The 13,063-nt window shown below is 43.5% G+C and overlaps 1 protein-coding gene across 2 annotated transcripts in view; it reads left to right on the plus strand.

Moving 5' to 3' along the window:
• Positions 1-1,729: 1,729 nt before the first annotated feature.
• The window catches only part of LOC125320193 (chondroitin sulfate proteoglycan 4-like), a 44,822-nt gene continuing 33,488 nt past the window's right edge, over positions 1,730-13,063 (plus strand). For both annotated transcript variants that reach the window (XM_048292261.1, XM_048292262.1), the window contains exon 1: positions 1,730-1,815. In XM_048292261.1, coding sequence (XP_048148218.1) covers positions 1,731-1,815 — 85 coding nt within the window. In that variant the 5' untranslated portion in view covers position 1,730. The remainder of the gene's footprint in view (positions 1,816-13,063) is intronic.

Consider the following 13,063-nt stretch of genomic DNA (forward strand, 5'->3'; position numbering starts at 1 on the left):
CATGAATGATGCAAAGGCAAAACTTTTCCCCAGGCTTCCCTCCTGCAGCACAGAGGTTTGTTGATGCACACCTGGAGATCTGCTTTTCTAGCATCAGACATGCAATAAATAGTTATCCCACATTAAATCCTGTTTTTGACCCTCTTGCTCACATCTTAAATAGATGCCTTTTTGCAGTATCTTCTTAGGGTTTTCACAAATCTTTGAGTGCCAGTCTGAAGTGAATGAAGTTTATTAGGCCTCTGCCTTTGAGGTCTTTAATAAAGTTTTAAAGTGATATTTAGGGGAAGATCCCCCCCCGATTTCCCTCTGGGCACAGATCCCCCTGCTGTCACAAACATTATTCTAAAAATGCAAACATAGCAAAGCCTGCCAAAAATTTCTAAGGAAAATCTAGACTAAATGATGATTGCAAACCTCAAAGGAAGAGAAGAACCAGACAGCTGACCCAGAAAGATATTAATGCCATCGCCATTTTACTCCTTTTTTTCAGTTTTGGTATCTCAGTTACTTACTCTGCTTGCTTAGTGTCAGATTTCAGGTCACAAATTCCAGCCCTATGTCTAAGGGAGTAACAAAGTTAAAAAAATAACCAACCTGTTGAGACACATTGTAACACACTGTTGCCAGCTGATAAAATCACAGAAAATTTTATGACTGCAAGGCTGTTCCTGGCACAGATGATTTATGTAACGCAAGGCATGTCTGCATATTTGAATTAAGCACAGTAAAGGCTTGTAAATGACTAGCTCCAATGTCCTCTTTAAAAACATTTTCTAAGCTGAAACTTTGTCCTTTTAAGCACAGGACACCAGTGATGAGGCGTGAAATGCGTATTTTTTCTAATTTAGGATCTGTACTTTTTATAATGAGACCTTATCACTCTCTATAACTAGCTTGGAGAAGGTTGTAGCCAGGTGGGGATCAGCCTTTTCTCCCAGTAAACGAGAGGACATGGTCTTAAGCTGTGCCAGGGGAGGTTCAGGATGGACATTAGGAGGAATTTCTTCACAGAAAGGGTGATTAAACATTGGAACGGGCTGGCCAGGTGGATGGTGGAGACACTGTCTCTGGAGGTGTTTTAAGGAAAGGCTGGTTGTGGCACTCATTGGCATGGTAGAGTTGAAATGGTGGTGTTCGGTCATAGGTTGGACTCAGTTCCAGAGGTCTTTTTCAACCTAATTGATTCTGTGATTCTGTAATCATCTCAGTTTCTGAAACTATCGTTCGGTATACCTGTAACACGTTTCTTCCATAAAGCAGTGTGATGTGTTTCTTTATGGACAGCATGCAAACACTCTGAGGGATGAAGATGCTCCAGGCAGGAGACGGAAGGTTTGGGGGTACCTCAGAGCGGCCTCCTCCTGCCACAGGCAGGCCATGGAGAGGGAGGGTGTGCAGCAGGTGAACGACTGACAACAGCTGTAACCCCCAACTGGGCAGGCCCCACCGCAAGCACAGGCTAATCTACAACCGTGAAGTGCAGCCCGGGCTGTGGGAAGGCACTGCCCCGTCTTCCGTCCCAGGCCGGTGCTCCTGGAGCTGGGGCGGGGAGGCGCAGGGACTGCGCTGTGAGGAGGGCGGGAAGGAGGGAGGAGGCTATCCCGGGACAGCGGGCGGGGAGCGCGGGTCGGGGCGGTGACGCTCTCCGCAGCTCCCCCTCCCCAGGGCTGCGCCGCTGCCCCAGCGCCGCCCGTGCTGGGGGAACCCGGCCGGGCCGCGCCTCCGGCATGGCCGGGGCGCCCGCTGCGCTGCTGCGGCCGGCGCTGCTGCTGCTGCTGCTGGTGCTGTTTGCCGGCCGGCCCGCTCTCGCAGGTAGGGCCGTGGCGGGGGCCGGAAGGCACCTGCGCCCGCGGGGGAAGGGGCGGCCCGGCGCGGCCCGACCGCGGCCCCGGCGCGGGGGTTGCTCGGAGCGCTGGAGCGACTTGTCTGCGAAAGCAGCAGCCCGACGGGGAGTGCCCCGGCCCGGCGAGGGTCCCGTGCTCGGGCCGGCGGCAGCCGCCGCAGCCCCTTGGCCGGGAGTGGGGCCGGGCGGGCGGCGCAGGCGGCCGCACAGGTGGTGGGACAGCGGGCATTTTGTGAAGGCGTGGTGTCCTCTTGCCTTAAAGTGAAGGCCGAGCTGTCCGTTCAGGTGTGAGCCCGCCTTGTGACCGCTTTCCCTCCTACTGCAGAGACACTGAGAACTTGACATAGTTTCCTAATAAAAACGTGGATGTTTTGCAAGCAACGTGGATGTAAATTTTTCCACCCACTCCTTACCAGAACTGTAGTATGCCATGGGGAAAAGTGCTGAGGTACGAACAAATATTCCCTGCAATTCCTTCCCCTGCTCTGGCATGCATGTGAACTAGTAGTCCCGATGATAAGTATCAGTCAGAAACTGCAGGTATGTGGGTTTTAGCATACAACTTCAGTTGCCTTGTGCCTGGCTTTTCAAATGTGCCAAGACATGCCAGTCACTTTACCGGTAGTGACGCATGTTAAGGTGCAGGTCTTGGGCAGTCATCAAAACCATTGAAACAGCCAAAAACTTGAGCTGCAAGTTTTGGGTTTTTTTTCTTGAGATGCAACTTGAAGTACATTGCAATTTGAGCATCAAAGACTGGTAATAAAATTTATTGTTTAAATATTTTTTTTAAAGTAATGGATCAGCACGCAGTTGAAGCAGTGTGCTTTTTCATCCACCTTCATCCACCTTCTATCCCTCGTTGATAATCCCATGTGAGACAAACCAATCACCATAACTTTCCTTAGAAATGTTGAGTGGTCGTTTTCTGTGGTTGTGTGGCATCTGTTTCACTCGCTGAGAAGCCTAGTTAGAAATGAACTAATATTTAATTGAAACTTAAAAAAAAAAAAAAGTTTTTACTTCAGAAGTTAATGAAGGGATTAAATTCAGATACTATAAATGAAATACACCAATCCTGTCTTTCCATGAGAGAGTTTCAGTGTGTGGAGCTCTAAGTCATGTTCTCATCAGTTTTGTGAGTGAAGGCCCTGCAGCCAGAGTGGATGAAGGAATTTCTTTATTCCTCATAGAGATGTCTCAGACATATTAGGGGTGTCAGGGATGAGTGCCACTGAGATGGCAATCCCTAGTATAGTAGCATTGTCTTAAATGACATGACAAAGGGTTTTGTAGATATTACTGGGAGCAATGCTAGGCCAACCAGTACTTCATGGCTTTCTGTTGCACTAGTGTCCTCTGTCCCTGGTGCTGCTGGCAGCGCAAGGTAAAGCCAGAGGATACATTTCCCAACCACCTGGTAGGGACTCAAGCCTGCTACTTCTAGGTGCACCAACCTGTGATGTTCTGATTGAGCTGCCTTCAAGCTGAACTTTGCTGGGCCATGTGGGCTGACATTACCACGAGGAAACCTTGTTAAATTCCAGCTCTCTTCTTACTCTGAGTGCTGTCGTAGCTATAAACCTTACCCAGACATAATCTAGTGAAAGGGAAGAAGACAGTTGAAGGCTGGGAAGAAAAAAAAGTGCTGGTTTCTTATAGGCAATGAACTGAAATTAGGTATTAAGTTGCTTTCTAAACTCTTCAGTTTTCAATGAGTTTCTGTGATGGAACCAGAAAATAACATCAGCTCTGTTCATTTCATGTTCAGTGCTTTAACTACAGGACTGTCTTTTATCTGGAAATCTTAGAATATTTTGGTTTGGAAGGGACCTTTAAACATCATCATGTCTGGTGTGTAAAGCATTTTTAGATGCAACACAGGGATATTCTTCATTGTGTACATTTTAGATGAGTGTAAGACGCTTACACACTCTGGTAGTGTTTGATTGACCCACAAAATCTCACTGAATTTTGTGCTCAGAAAGTGTAAGTCAACCCTGAGAATTCCCTTTTGAAAAATGATTACATTTAGCCTTAAAAGGCACTCCCAATGAATCTGGCAGCTTCCTTTTCCACTTCCATTTTTCTTGTGTCTCTTTTGTGCTGTTGATACCATCTGCTACCAGCTTAGATAAGCTGACAAAAATGGAGGAATATTTTTTTCATTATGAAGTGTCCTGTTTTGATTCTTTGGTGGTTTTTTTCCCCCTCTTATTCTGCTGCGTTACTTTTGCTATTTGTACTTGTAGCAAAGCTTCATTAACCAAACTCCTGTTTTTGAAATATCAGCACCATGTTTTGGAGAGTGTAAGAATTGTAAGCAAACCATATTATGTATTCGTGGTAGTGGTGGTGTTTTTCAGTCTCAACAGGTGAATTTGATTTTATCTGTGATGAAGCAAGTACTGCGTTAAAAAAAGAATATTAAAAATATGGTTCCATCTAGCTGTAAAAGAAAAAGAAGCCATGAGTGCATTTTTTTTTCTAAGCATGTATTTCCTGGAATTTTTTTTCCCACAGTTGATTAATAGTAACGAATCAGACTGAAAGGAGGTTCACTTTTTCCTCCTGCAAAAGTAAGAAGTGTTGAGATCCACTGTAAGAGACTGGACTATCATCAGTATAGGATTACATCAGTGTAAGGACATTTTTAATTTCATCGCACTCATGAAGTTCTGATTAGGACTTTAAAAGTCATTCACTTGTGTTTTAATGGGCAGTCACACTAACTGTAAGGGTTTCTAACATGGGGTCATGTTTCAGTCAGAAAAAGTTAGCTACCAACTTGATTCTTCACTGCTGTTCAAAAGCAAAAAAAGCAATTATGAAATTACTTTAAGAAAGTGATTGTGGTCAAATTTTATTTTTTAACTGCTAGTTTCTTGAGCTTTGAATCAGCAGAACTGATTATATTCATTTCCAGAATATGCCACTTCTGACAATGCCATGAAATCTCTGGCAATTTCTTTTGCTATTTGCACTACATTTTAAAAAATAGTTATTTTTTCACTGTTGTGCTGTAAATCCAAACCACAGCACTGTACCAGCTACTAAGAAGAAAGTTAACTTTATCCCAGTCAAACCCAGGGCAGTTATGCAGACCTTTCCAAAGTTCCAGCAAAATGTTAGCCATGTAAGATACTCTTCTTGAAAGATTTTTCAGTTAAAGAATTTTTCTTTTTCTTCTATCTTCGTAGCATCTTTGTCATGCCACTTAGACCAGAAACTTTAGCATATAGTAATTACTTTTAAAGTAACTGTGTGTAAGTGCTAGAATTCAGTAGGTATTTCTTTAAAATTTGAAGCTGGGATTCTTTTATGGTCATAGTGGTTTCAAACATGTTAGTGTCAGATTCAAGAAGAACAAAATTCTGGAACAGATACTTGAAGCATGTGAGAAAAATCAGTTTGGGTCAGTTCTGTTCCAGGTAAGCTACTCAGTGCAGAAATGAAACATTGTAAAGCTACAAACGTTTGTAGGAGTGTCTGTATACCAGGGAATTGTCTTTGGAGAGGACTGGCAGCTCTTCAGTTGGTGCAGTGATTGAAATCTTGGACCTGGGTGCTAAGATGTGGTAGTGAGAAGGAGCTAGAGGAACGATTTGGTTCTGTGGGGAAGCTCTAGGCATGTTTATAAGTGTAAATTGTGAGTCCATGCAGTAATTACAAATGCGTTCTTTAATCTCTCATTCTGCCTTTTTTCTTAAAAACTTGTTACATTGGATACCTGGAATTTGGTGCTCTTTCACTAATGTTTTCTCCCTTTTAAATCTGTCTGCACTTGTGCTGTACAATCAGAGTAAACAAGGCTTTTAAAAGTTATTAATATCACAAAAGCTTATTTATGTTTGCTATTAATAGGCTTTGAATACATGTTTCCATCACTCAAATCCTATCCTAAGGGAGAGTCTTCCTGCTTTATTTATGCTGGTGGTTGTTTTTCCTGTGGTTTAGGGAAACAGAGGCCAGATCTGCCTCTTCATCTGTTGGGACCTGCATATTTTATCTTAATTACAGCAGAAACTACTGGGACTCAAAGTGGGTGTCATAGTTTGCCTGTCATTCAGTGCATGTGGACTCTTAAATGAGGCTTCAAGCTGCACTTTTATATAGCTGAAAGTATTTTTACTATTTGGAAGCCTGCTTTCACTTTACTTCTAGATTGTACAACCCTTCTACCTCTCAGTGAAGCACCATAAATAAATTGTTAGTACAGACGAAATGTGTAAATAGGAGAAACAACTGCTCTCTTTTAAGAATGGAAGGACAAAGGCAGGGAGGGGGAAAAAACTTATACCACTTTAGTTTCTCTACAGCCTTGAAATGAGTTCTTGCAGAATGTATTTAGTAATCTGGTATTGGTGTGAAAAATATGCTGTGCAGAAAGAGTGGTTACACCAGTTTTTCACTAACCACAAGGGAAATGGGCTGTGCTCTTAGGAAGGGCTTCTACTTGAACATTCCAAATAGTAGAGTCAAAAACATACCCAAATTTGTCAACAGAGAGATAGAAGACCACTGTCATCTGAAAGATTAATATTTATCTGAGTTACCTGCGTGAGTTGCTTTCTGTTACTGTTATATCTTTGTGAATGAGCTGCAGGGGACAAGCTTCAAGGTGCAGATCTCAGCTGGACAATGGGAAGCTTATTCAGTCAAATTACTAAAGCAGGTGTTGCCTGTAGATACACAAGGGCTGATGAAACCAGTACCTCACCAGTCACAGCTGATGGATGTGCTTGTTACACTTTGTACCAGAGTGTGCTCTTAGGATGGATGAATTAACCTTTAATCTGACTTGGTGTTTTTCATATAGAAAGTTAAGTACCTTTATTTTCCTGAAGGGACATTGTACAGTTAGAGTAACTTGGGAGGGTGTGCATCAAAATGTAGTGGATAAGGACCTTCTCTATGTTTGTGGCTCCTAGATGCCAGTGCAGCACAGAATAACAGCAGATGGTGAGATAGTAGAGTGAAAAAACCCGGTAAATTAATTCCTGCCCCTTCATCCTCCTGCCTCCCCTGCCCCCTTCTTCTTGTTAATTCCTTTTTATACAGCCAGCCTGTAGAGCTCACCAATACTGCAGATTATTGATGAGGCCACTGCAGGAACTGTGATCTCAGCTGAGGAATTGCCATGGCACAGGAGTGACTTGACTCTGCAGTAGGCAGCAAACAAGCCATCAAAACACTGCCTCTGGCTCAGCAGTTCTGCAATTTGGAGAGGATCCTGACTGAAAATACATGGGTTATGTTAGACATAATAATTTACTTTTATGATTTTGTCTTTAATTATTAAGTAGTATAGATTCTATGACTTCTGGTAAAACAAAATATATATAGTTGTTTTCACAGCAAATCAGTGGGCTGCATGGGCACAGTTTGTCTAAGCAGCAGTAATTCTGCGGCCTTATCATAGCATTTATTGTAGTGTTGAGAACAGAAGATGAATATATTGGGTACTTAAAATAAAGTAATATTTTTGTCCCTGTGAGAAGGATTTGGGATGTCTGAATATATCTTAGGTGTTATCTACATTATTTTTTCTTACACTGTAGTTTTCTGGTGAAAGCTTTAAGTACTCTGGCACTGATAACCTCGTGAACATTTTGAAGACAAAAACGTTGTCCAAAATCTCTCTTCATGAAACTACAATATTTTTCTTTTCTGCTCAAAGATCAAATTATGTATTTCAATTTGTTTCATATTAAGGGGTGGTGGATACTAGGAGCAGGAAAGGGACCTGGTAAAATTTCCCTCTTTTTCATCTGGCATGAGTGTAAAACCCTCTTTGAATTACATATGTATAAAAATTTCTGGATTATTGGTTCAGGCACTGTAGGGAAAGCCTTTCTACATGACTTTCTTTGGGAGTAAGGTGTAAAAGGGATCCAAAGAAGTAAAGGATTGACATATCTGTAGATCTGGCTGTTTTCTATCCACAATGGAGACCAAAAGGAGTTGAGCAGACATGAAGTCTCCATTGAATTACTTCCAGTTAAGAAATGAGTGTGAAACTGTGATTCCAAGATCATTGTTCTTATGGCATTGCTGAGAAGATACTTGATCTCAGCTGAAAAAAAGATACTGACAGAAACAAAGAGAAAAAAAATCCATTCTTTCAGTTAGCTCTCTAGTTTTGATTGTGTTGTTGGATGATGGTGCATTGCTTGTGTTAACAGTGTGGTGAGTTTGAGCTTGGTTTCTTGTAGATAGATTTGTGAGGTTACTAATTTTGGCAGTGGAGAAGAGATGAGGCTTTTATTTCTTTGTGCTTTTGTACTAGTTTGAAAACAAACTAGTGGGAGACACCAAGTCAGAATAACAATTTAATAGGGCAATAAAAGGAGGGGGAAAAAAAATAAAGGTGGATAACACTGGGTTAAACTGACAGAGTCAGGATACAACCTGGCACCCTGTTAGTCAGGGTGGTGGTAGCAGTCTGGTAGAATGGTAGCTGCAGTCCTCCTGAAGTGGTGATCCTGTAGAAAAAGGGTCTGCTCTTCCTCAGAAGGTCCAGTGGTGGCTGTGTAGCTCCTGTCCTCTGGAAATCCAGTGGGAAGGTTCTCTCTGGTGTTCAGAATCTCAAATTATATCCAGGATGGAATGCTTGGTTCCTCCCTCTGGGTGTAGCATCTCACAATGGGGTAATGAGTCATGAGGCCAAGTGTTGATTAGGCTCATTAACAGAAGACAGTCCGGAGGGAGTTATCTCTGAGTCATGTGGCAGGACAGTGATGGGCCATTAACAGCAAGATAGTCTGGGGGGAGGAGGCAAGGAAACACTGCCCCACCTGATTTCAACAGCTCATGAGGATGGTAATAGAATACGCCACAACCCAGGACAGCTCTGTGTACAGGAAGAAGAGAAAGACTACTCAAAGGGTAGCTGTTTGTAGTTCTAGCACAAGAGAATGAAAGCCAAACAAAACGGTAACAGGCCAACCTAATATCACCACTGGGTGATGAGTGAGAAATCTTTTGCTCTGTTACTGTGAAAGCTTTTGCTATGCCTGGTTTCTCATGGTTGCTTCAAAGAGGGATGTTGTGGACAGAGCTGATCAAGAATCTTCAGTAAAATTACTTGAAATAAAAATTTCAAAACTTACACTTCCTGTATAAACATTGCCTGTTATGATGGAAACACAGGCAAGAATTTGTAGCCCCAGCCCCAGACTTGAGGGTTGGCTGTAAGGGAGAAGGAAGAAAAGAGTGGGATCACAAATTAGCCAGTAAGTCAGGTTGAACAGATCTTTAAATTTGCATCCCAAGTGATTATGCCTCTATTTTTGTGAGCCTTTGTGTGTCTATTTCCGTGTACATAAATGGGCATTAATAGATCTGATTATTATTCTCAGCTGCTTTCACTTGCCTTTTCCATTTGAGGCACAGAGATGTTACAGAATAGGTTGTCTGCCCAGACAGACATACAGGGATTCCAAAGAAATCATTCCCTGTATGATATGTTGAATTCACCTGTTCCAGTAGCAAAGGACTTTCTAGGCTGGTATTGCTGGCTGAATTCCACTTATTTTCTGTAATGGTGCCATTAACATCAGATAGTCCGTGACAATATGTCCTTCTTTCAAAAGCACCAGATCAATTTTGAGGTCAGTCATAACTCAGTTTCAACCAGAAATCATTCTAGAAGTGTCTGCTCTAGAGGAACTTGATTACTGTAGTGTAATGACATGCTTTTTAGTTTGGTGGATAATGAAGCAGAAATCATGCCAAGGCACTGTAGGTGGTTCAAAATCATGTTTGCTGCTGGATCAGTGCCTACCTGCCCCACCTTCAGTGATGGATTCTGACTCTGAAGAGTTTTATGGAAGGCAGAAGCTTTAACTTAGGTTTCTTTTTTTCTTTCCAGGAAGTTAATACATAGTATAAATATCAAACTGTTGCCCAGTGTGTCTTGGTTTGAAAGACAGGTGTCTGCTAAGGAAGGCAGAAGTCTCCCTTGGAATGGCAGATGCAACTCCCTTCCCTCCAAGTTATTATAATTTTGAAATCAAGGGCTTTTAGGCAAAGACGTGGGAAATAGGAATAACAGTTCTTCACTAATATATATATAACCAGTCAAACAAACAACAATAACTATGGCAGTAACAGCAAACAATCACAAACCCAGTCCCAGCCTTCTCGGCTGTCGGGCCCTTTCCCCTCGGGTGCAGTTCCGCTCGCAGCCGGCAGGGGCGCTGGCGGCTCCCGGTGAGCAGGGCAGGTGCGATGGTTCCCCCGCGGCTGCAGGGGGCGCTCCGGAGCGAGCTCGGGGAGCACGCGGCACCGGCGGCCTGGGATCCCAGGGAAGGATGGGACAAAGGAGCTTCACAAACCCCTGGGCAGCCGATCCTGGTGTCCAGCCGGACCCTTGGGAACAGCAGGCTGGAATGGCAGGCTGGAACGGCAGGGAGGAGCACAAATCCGGATGGCAGACGAGATGTATCCAAACGGGGAACCCCCCCGGGGGTCCGGGCAGGCAGAGTGAACAGGGCTACAACGCAGCGAAGGCTCGAAGCAAGGGTGGGGAAAGGCGGGCTTGGGATCCTGGGGCTTCTCCAGTAAAGATGAAAAGCAGCTGAAGAAAGCAGACCCCCTCTCTCCCGAACGCAGAGACCGACTGCCCACACACCCAGGTGAAACAAAAAGAGCAGCCAGGTCTTTTGTTTTTCTGAAGTACCCCGTTATTTGCTCCCCTAGCAACATGTATGGGGGAAAATTCCTTTAACAGGAAAAAACCAAAAAATAAAACCCGGAAGAGCTCCTAAAACCCCATCACAGTGGTGCACTGCAAAATACTGACTTTACCGTTTCATTCTAGTTACTCTAAATTGCACTCAGTAATCCATAGATAGATAATGTCTCTGCTTAATTGCTTCCCCAAAAATCCATTGTTTTTTCCCCACATACTCAAGTCTATTGAAAAGTAATTTCCACCAGCAGCCATTACTTTTGACTCAGAAATACAACTAATTTTAGGGGTTGTACTACAGTGATCATAATAAAACTTTCAGGACATTGACATCTGTGAAAGATTTTGATTTTGCTTATTAATTTCTAAGGAACTCCACTGATAAAATACAATGAAATCTTTTACTTCCCAGTTCTATAGGGGTGCCAGGATGTAATGTAGCAAAATTAATGTGACTGCTTCTTGGAGTCTCAGTAGGGTGAGGACAAGGGTCTACTCAGGGTGAAACCTTCTTGTACCCATAACATTATCCTGATGTGCAGTGCTGGAGGAAATGGAGGTTTTTTTGATTAAGATAGGTTATTTCAGACAGCTAGGTTATGCTTCCTGGGGTCTTTAGGAAGTGTCATGGCTTAACCCCAACTGATAACCAAGTACCACGTAGTCTCTTGCTCAGTCCCCCACTCCATGGTGGGATGGGGAGGATAATAAGGTGAAAAAAAGGTAAAACATGGATTGAGATAAGAACAGTTCAATAATTGAAACAAAGTAAAATATAATAGTAATGGAAAAGGAGACAACAAAAAGAGAGAGAGAAATAAAACCCCAAACCAACACGTGATGTACAGTACAGTTCCTTGCCACCTGCTGACTGATAGCTGTTCCCCCAGTTCATACCCTGGGCATGTTGGAATATCCCTTTGGCCAGTTCAGGTCAGGTCTCCTGGCCATGCTCCCCCAGCCTCTTTGGGCACCTGATTGCTGCAGAGCACGGGACACTGAAATGTCCTGGATTTAGGGCGAGCACTGTTGAGCAACAACTAAAACATCAATGTGTCACCAACATTATTCTCTTAAAAAATGCAAAACACAGCACTGTACCAACTCCTAGGAAAAAATTAACTATCCCAGCCAAAACCAGGACAGGAAGACAGTATCTCAGTGAGCCATTTGCTGAGATAGAAATCAGAGGACTCCTCTCTCTTACCTGTGTTACTGGATCTAAAGCTCTAGAGGGTAGGGACAATCTTCTGTAGTCCATCTGTGTGTTAGATAGATAGCACAGTTACACTGCTATAGTATGAATTTAGCATAATATAAAAAATTATAATTATTTAACCTATTTCCTGGCTTATTAGTTAGGCCTTGCTTGTACTGGGGATTTGTCTCTAGTTATGTTATTCCAATACTTGCTTTAAAGAGGAGGTCTTTATTTACCCCACAGAATAACATTTCTATGTACAACAAATGGCATAGGTCCTCTCAGTATATAAATTTAATATGAAGTCTGTAAGGTGTACTTGAGCTATTTGATGAAAGCTTCTTTCGAACTAGAAGCAAACTGCTGGGGAACAATTCCTTTTTGTTCCACTTGGAATCAATTTTTCTGTCCACAGTGGTGACTCTTCCTTTGGAAGAAATATGTGTATTTCAGTAACGTAAAGATCTTTCCTGTGTTTCTCTGGGTACTTAATATAACTCGACATTACATAGTTGTTTTCTGTTGGGTTTGCTGAAATCTTGTTCTTGGGAAAGCTGCCTAGAATTTTTATATATCCCACAGCAAATTTTTAGATACTATCATTGATTATTTCATGAGTTAGCTATTAAATGAGATTTACGATTTGGTACTCTGTGCACAATCCAGTTCAGAGTCAGAGTTAAAGCCACACTGCCTCTGCGTCCTTTCGGAGCGGTTCCCACTCAGCCCGGTCAGCTCTGGACGCAGCAGGCTGTGGGGGCCAGGCTCCGGAATCCGGGAAACCAGAGGTCTGGCTCGTGGGTCCTTCCACAGGACCGCAGCAATAGAGGCAGGTGGTGGAAGAAGGAGGCAGACTCCAATCTGGGTGAAATCCGGGAAGTTTATTGTGCCCTCGAGCACAAGGTCACACCTCCCGCGAAAACCCAGCTCAGAGTGAGCCTGGAAGGCTCATGCAGCAGGTTTTATGGAGGGGGTGGCGACAAGGGAGGGATCACAAGGGTATCCAATCATGGAAGGGGAGGGTGCGGTCTATGGGATGAAGGGCGCACAAAGGGGCCAATCAGGGGAAAGGAAGGGAGGGACCCTTTCCCCATGGCCAATCACTCGACGCTCCGGCCAGAGCTTTCTAGAAGCCTGGGAGGAGTGCCAACGCGATTGGCAGGGGCCCGGGAGGAGACAAGGAGGGAGAGTAAGGCAATTAACATGAAACTGGGAGGGTGCAAACTGGGTTATCACAATAATACAAATCCAAAGGGGAGACCCAGACCAAACCAAACGGAAATACACTCCCACACCACACTATCAGTCATCAGAGTCGTCA

This window comes from Corvus hawaiiensis, chromosome Z (genome assembly GCF_020740725.1).
Source record: "Corvus hawaiiensis isolate bCorHaw1 chromosome Z, bCorHaw1.pri.cur, whole genome shotgun sequence".
Classification (NCBI taxonomy): Eukaryota; Metazoa; Chordata; class Aves; order Passeriformes; family Corvidae; genus Corvus; species Corvus hawaiiensis.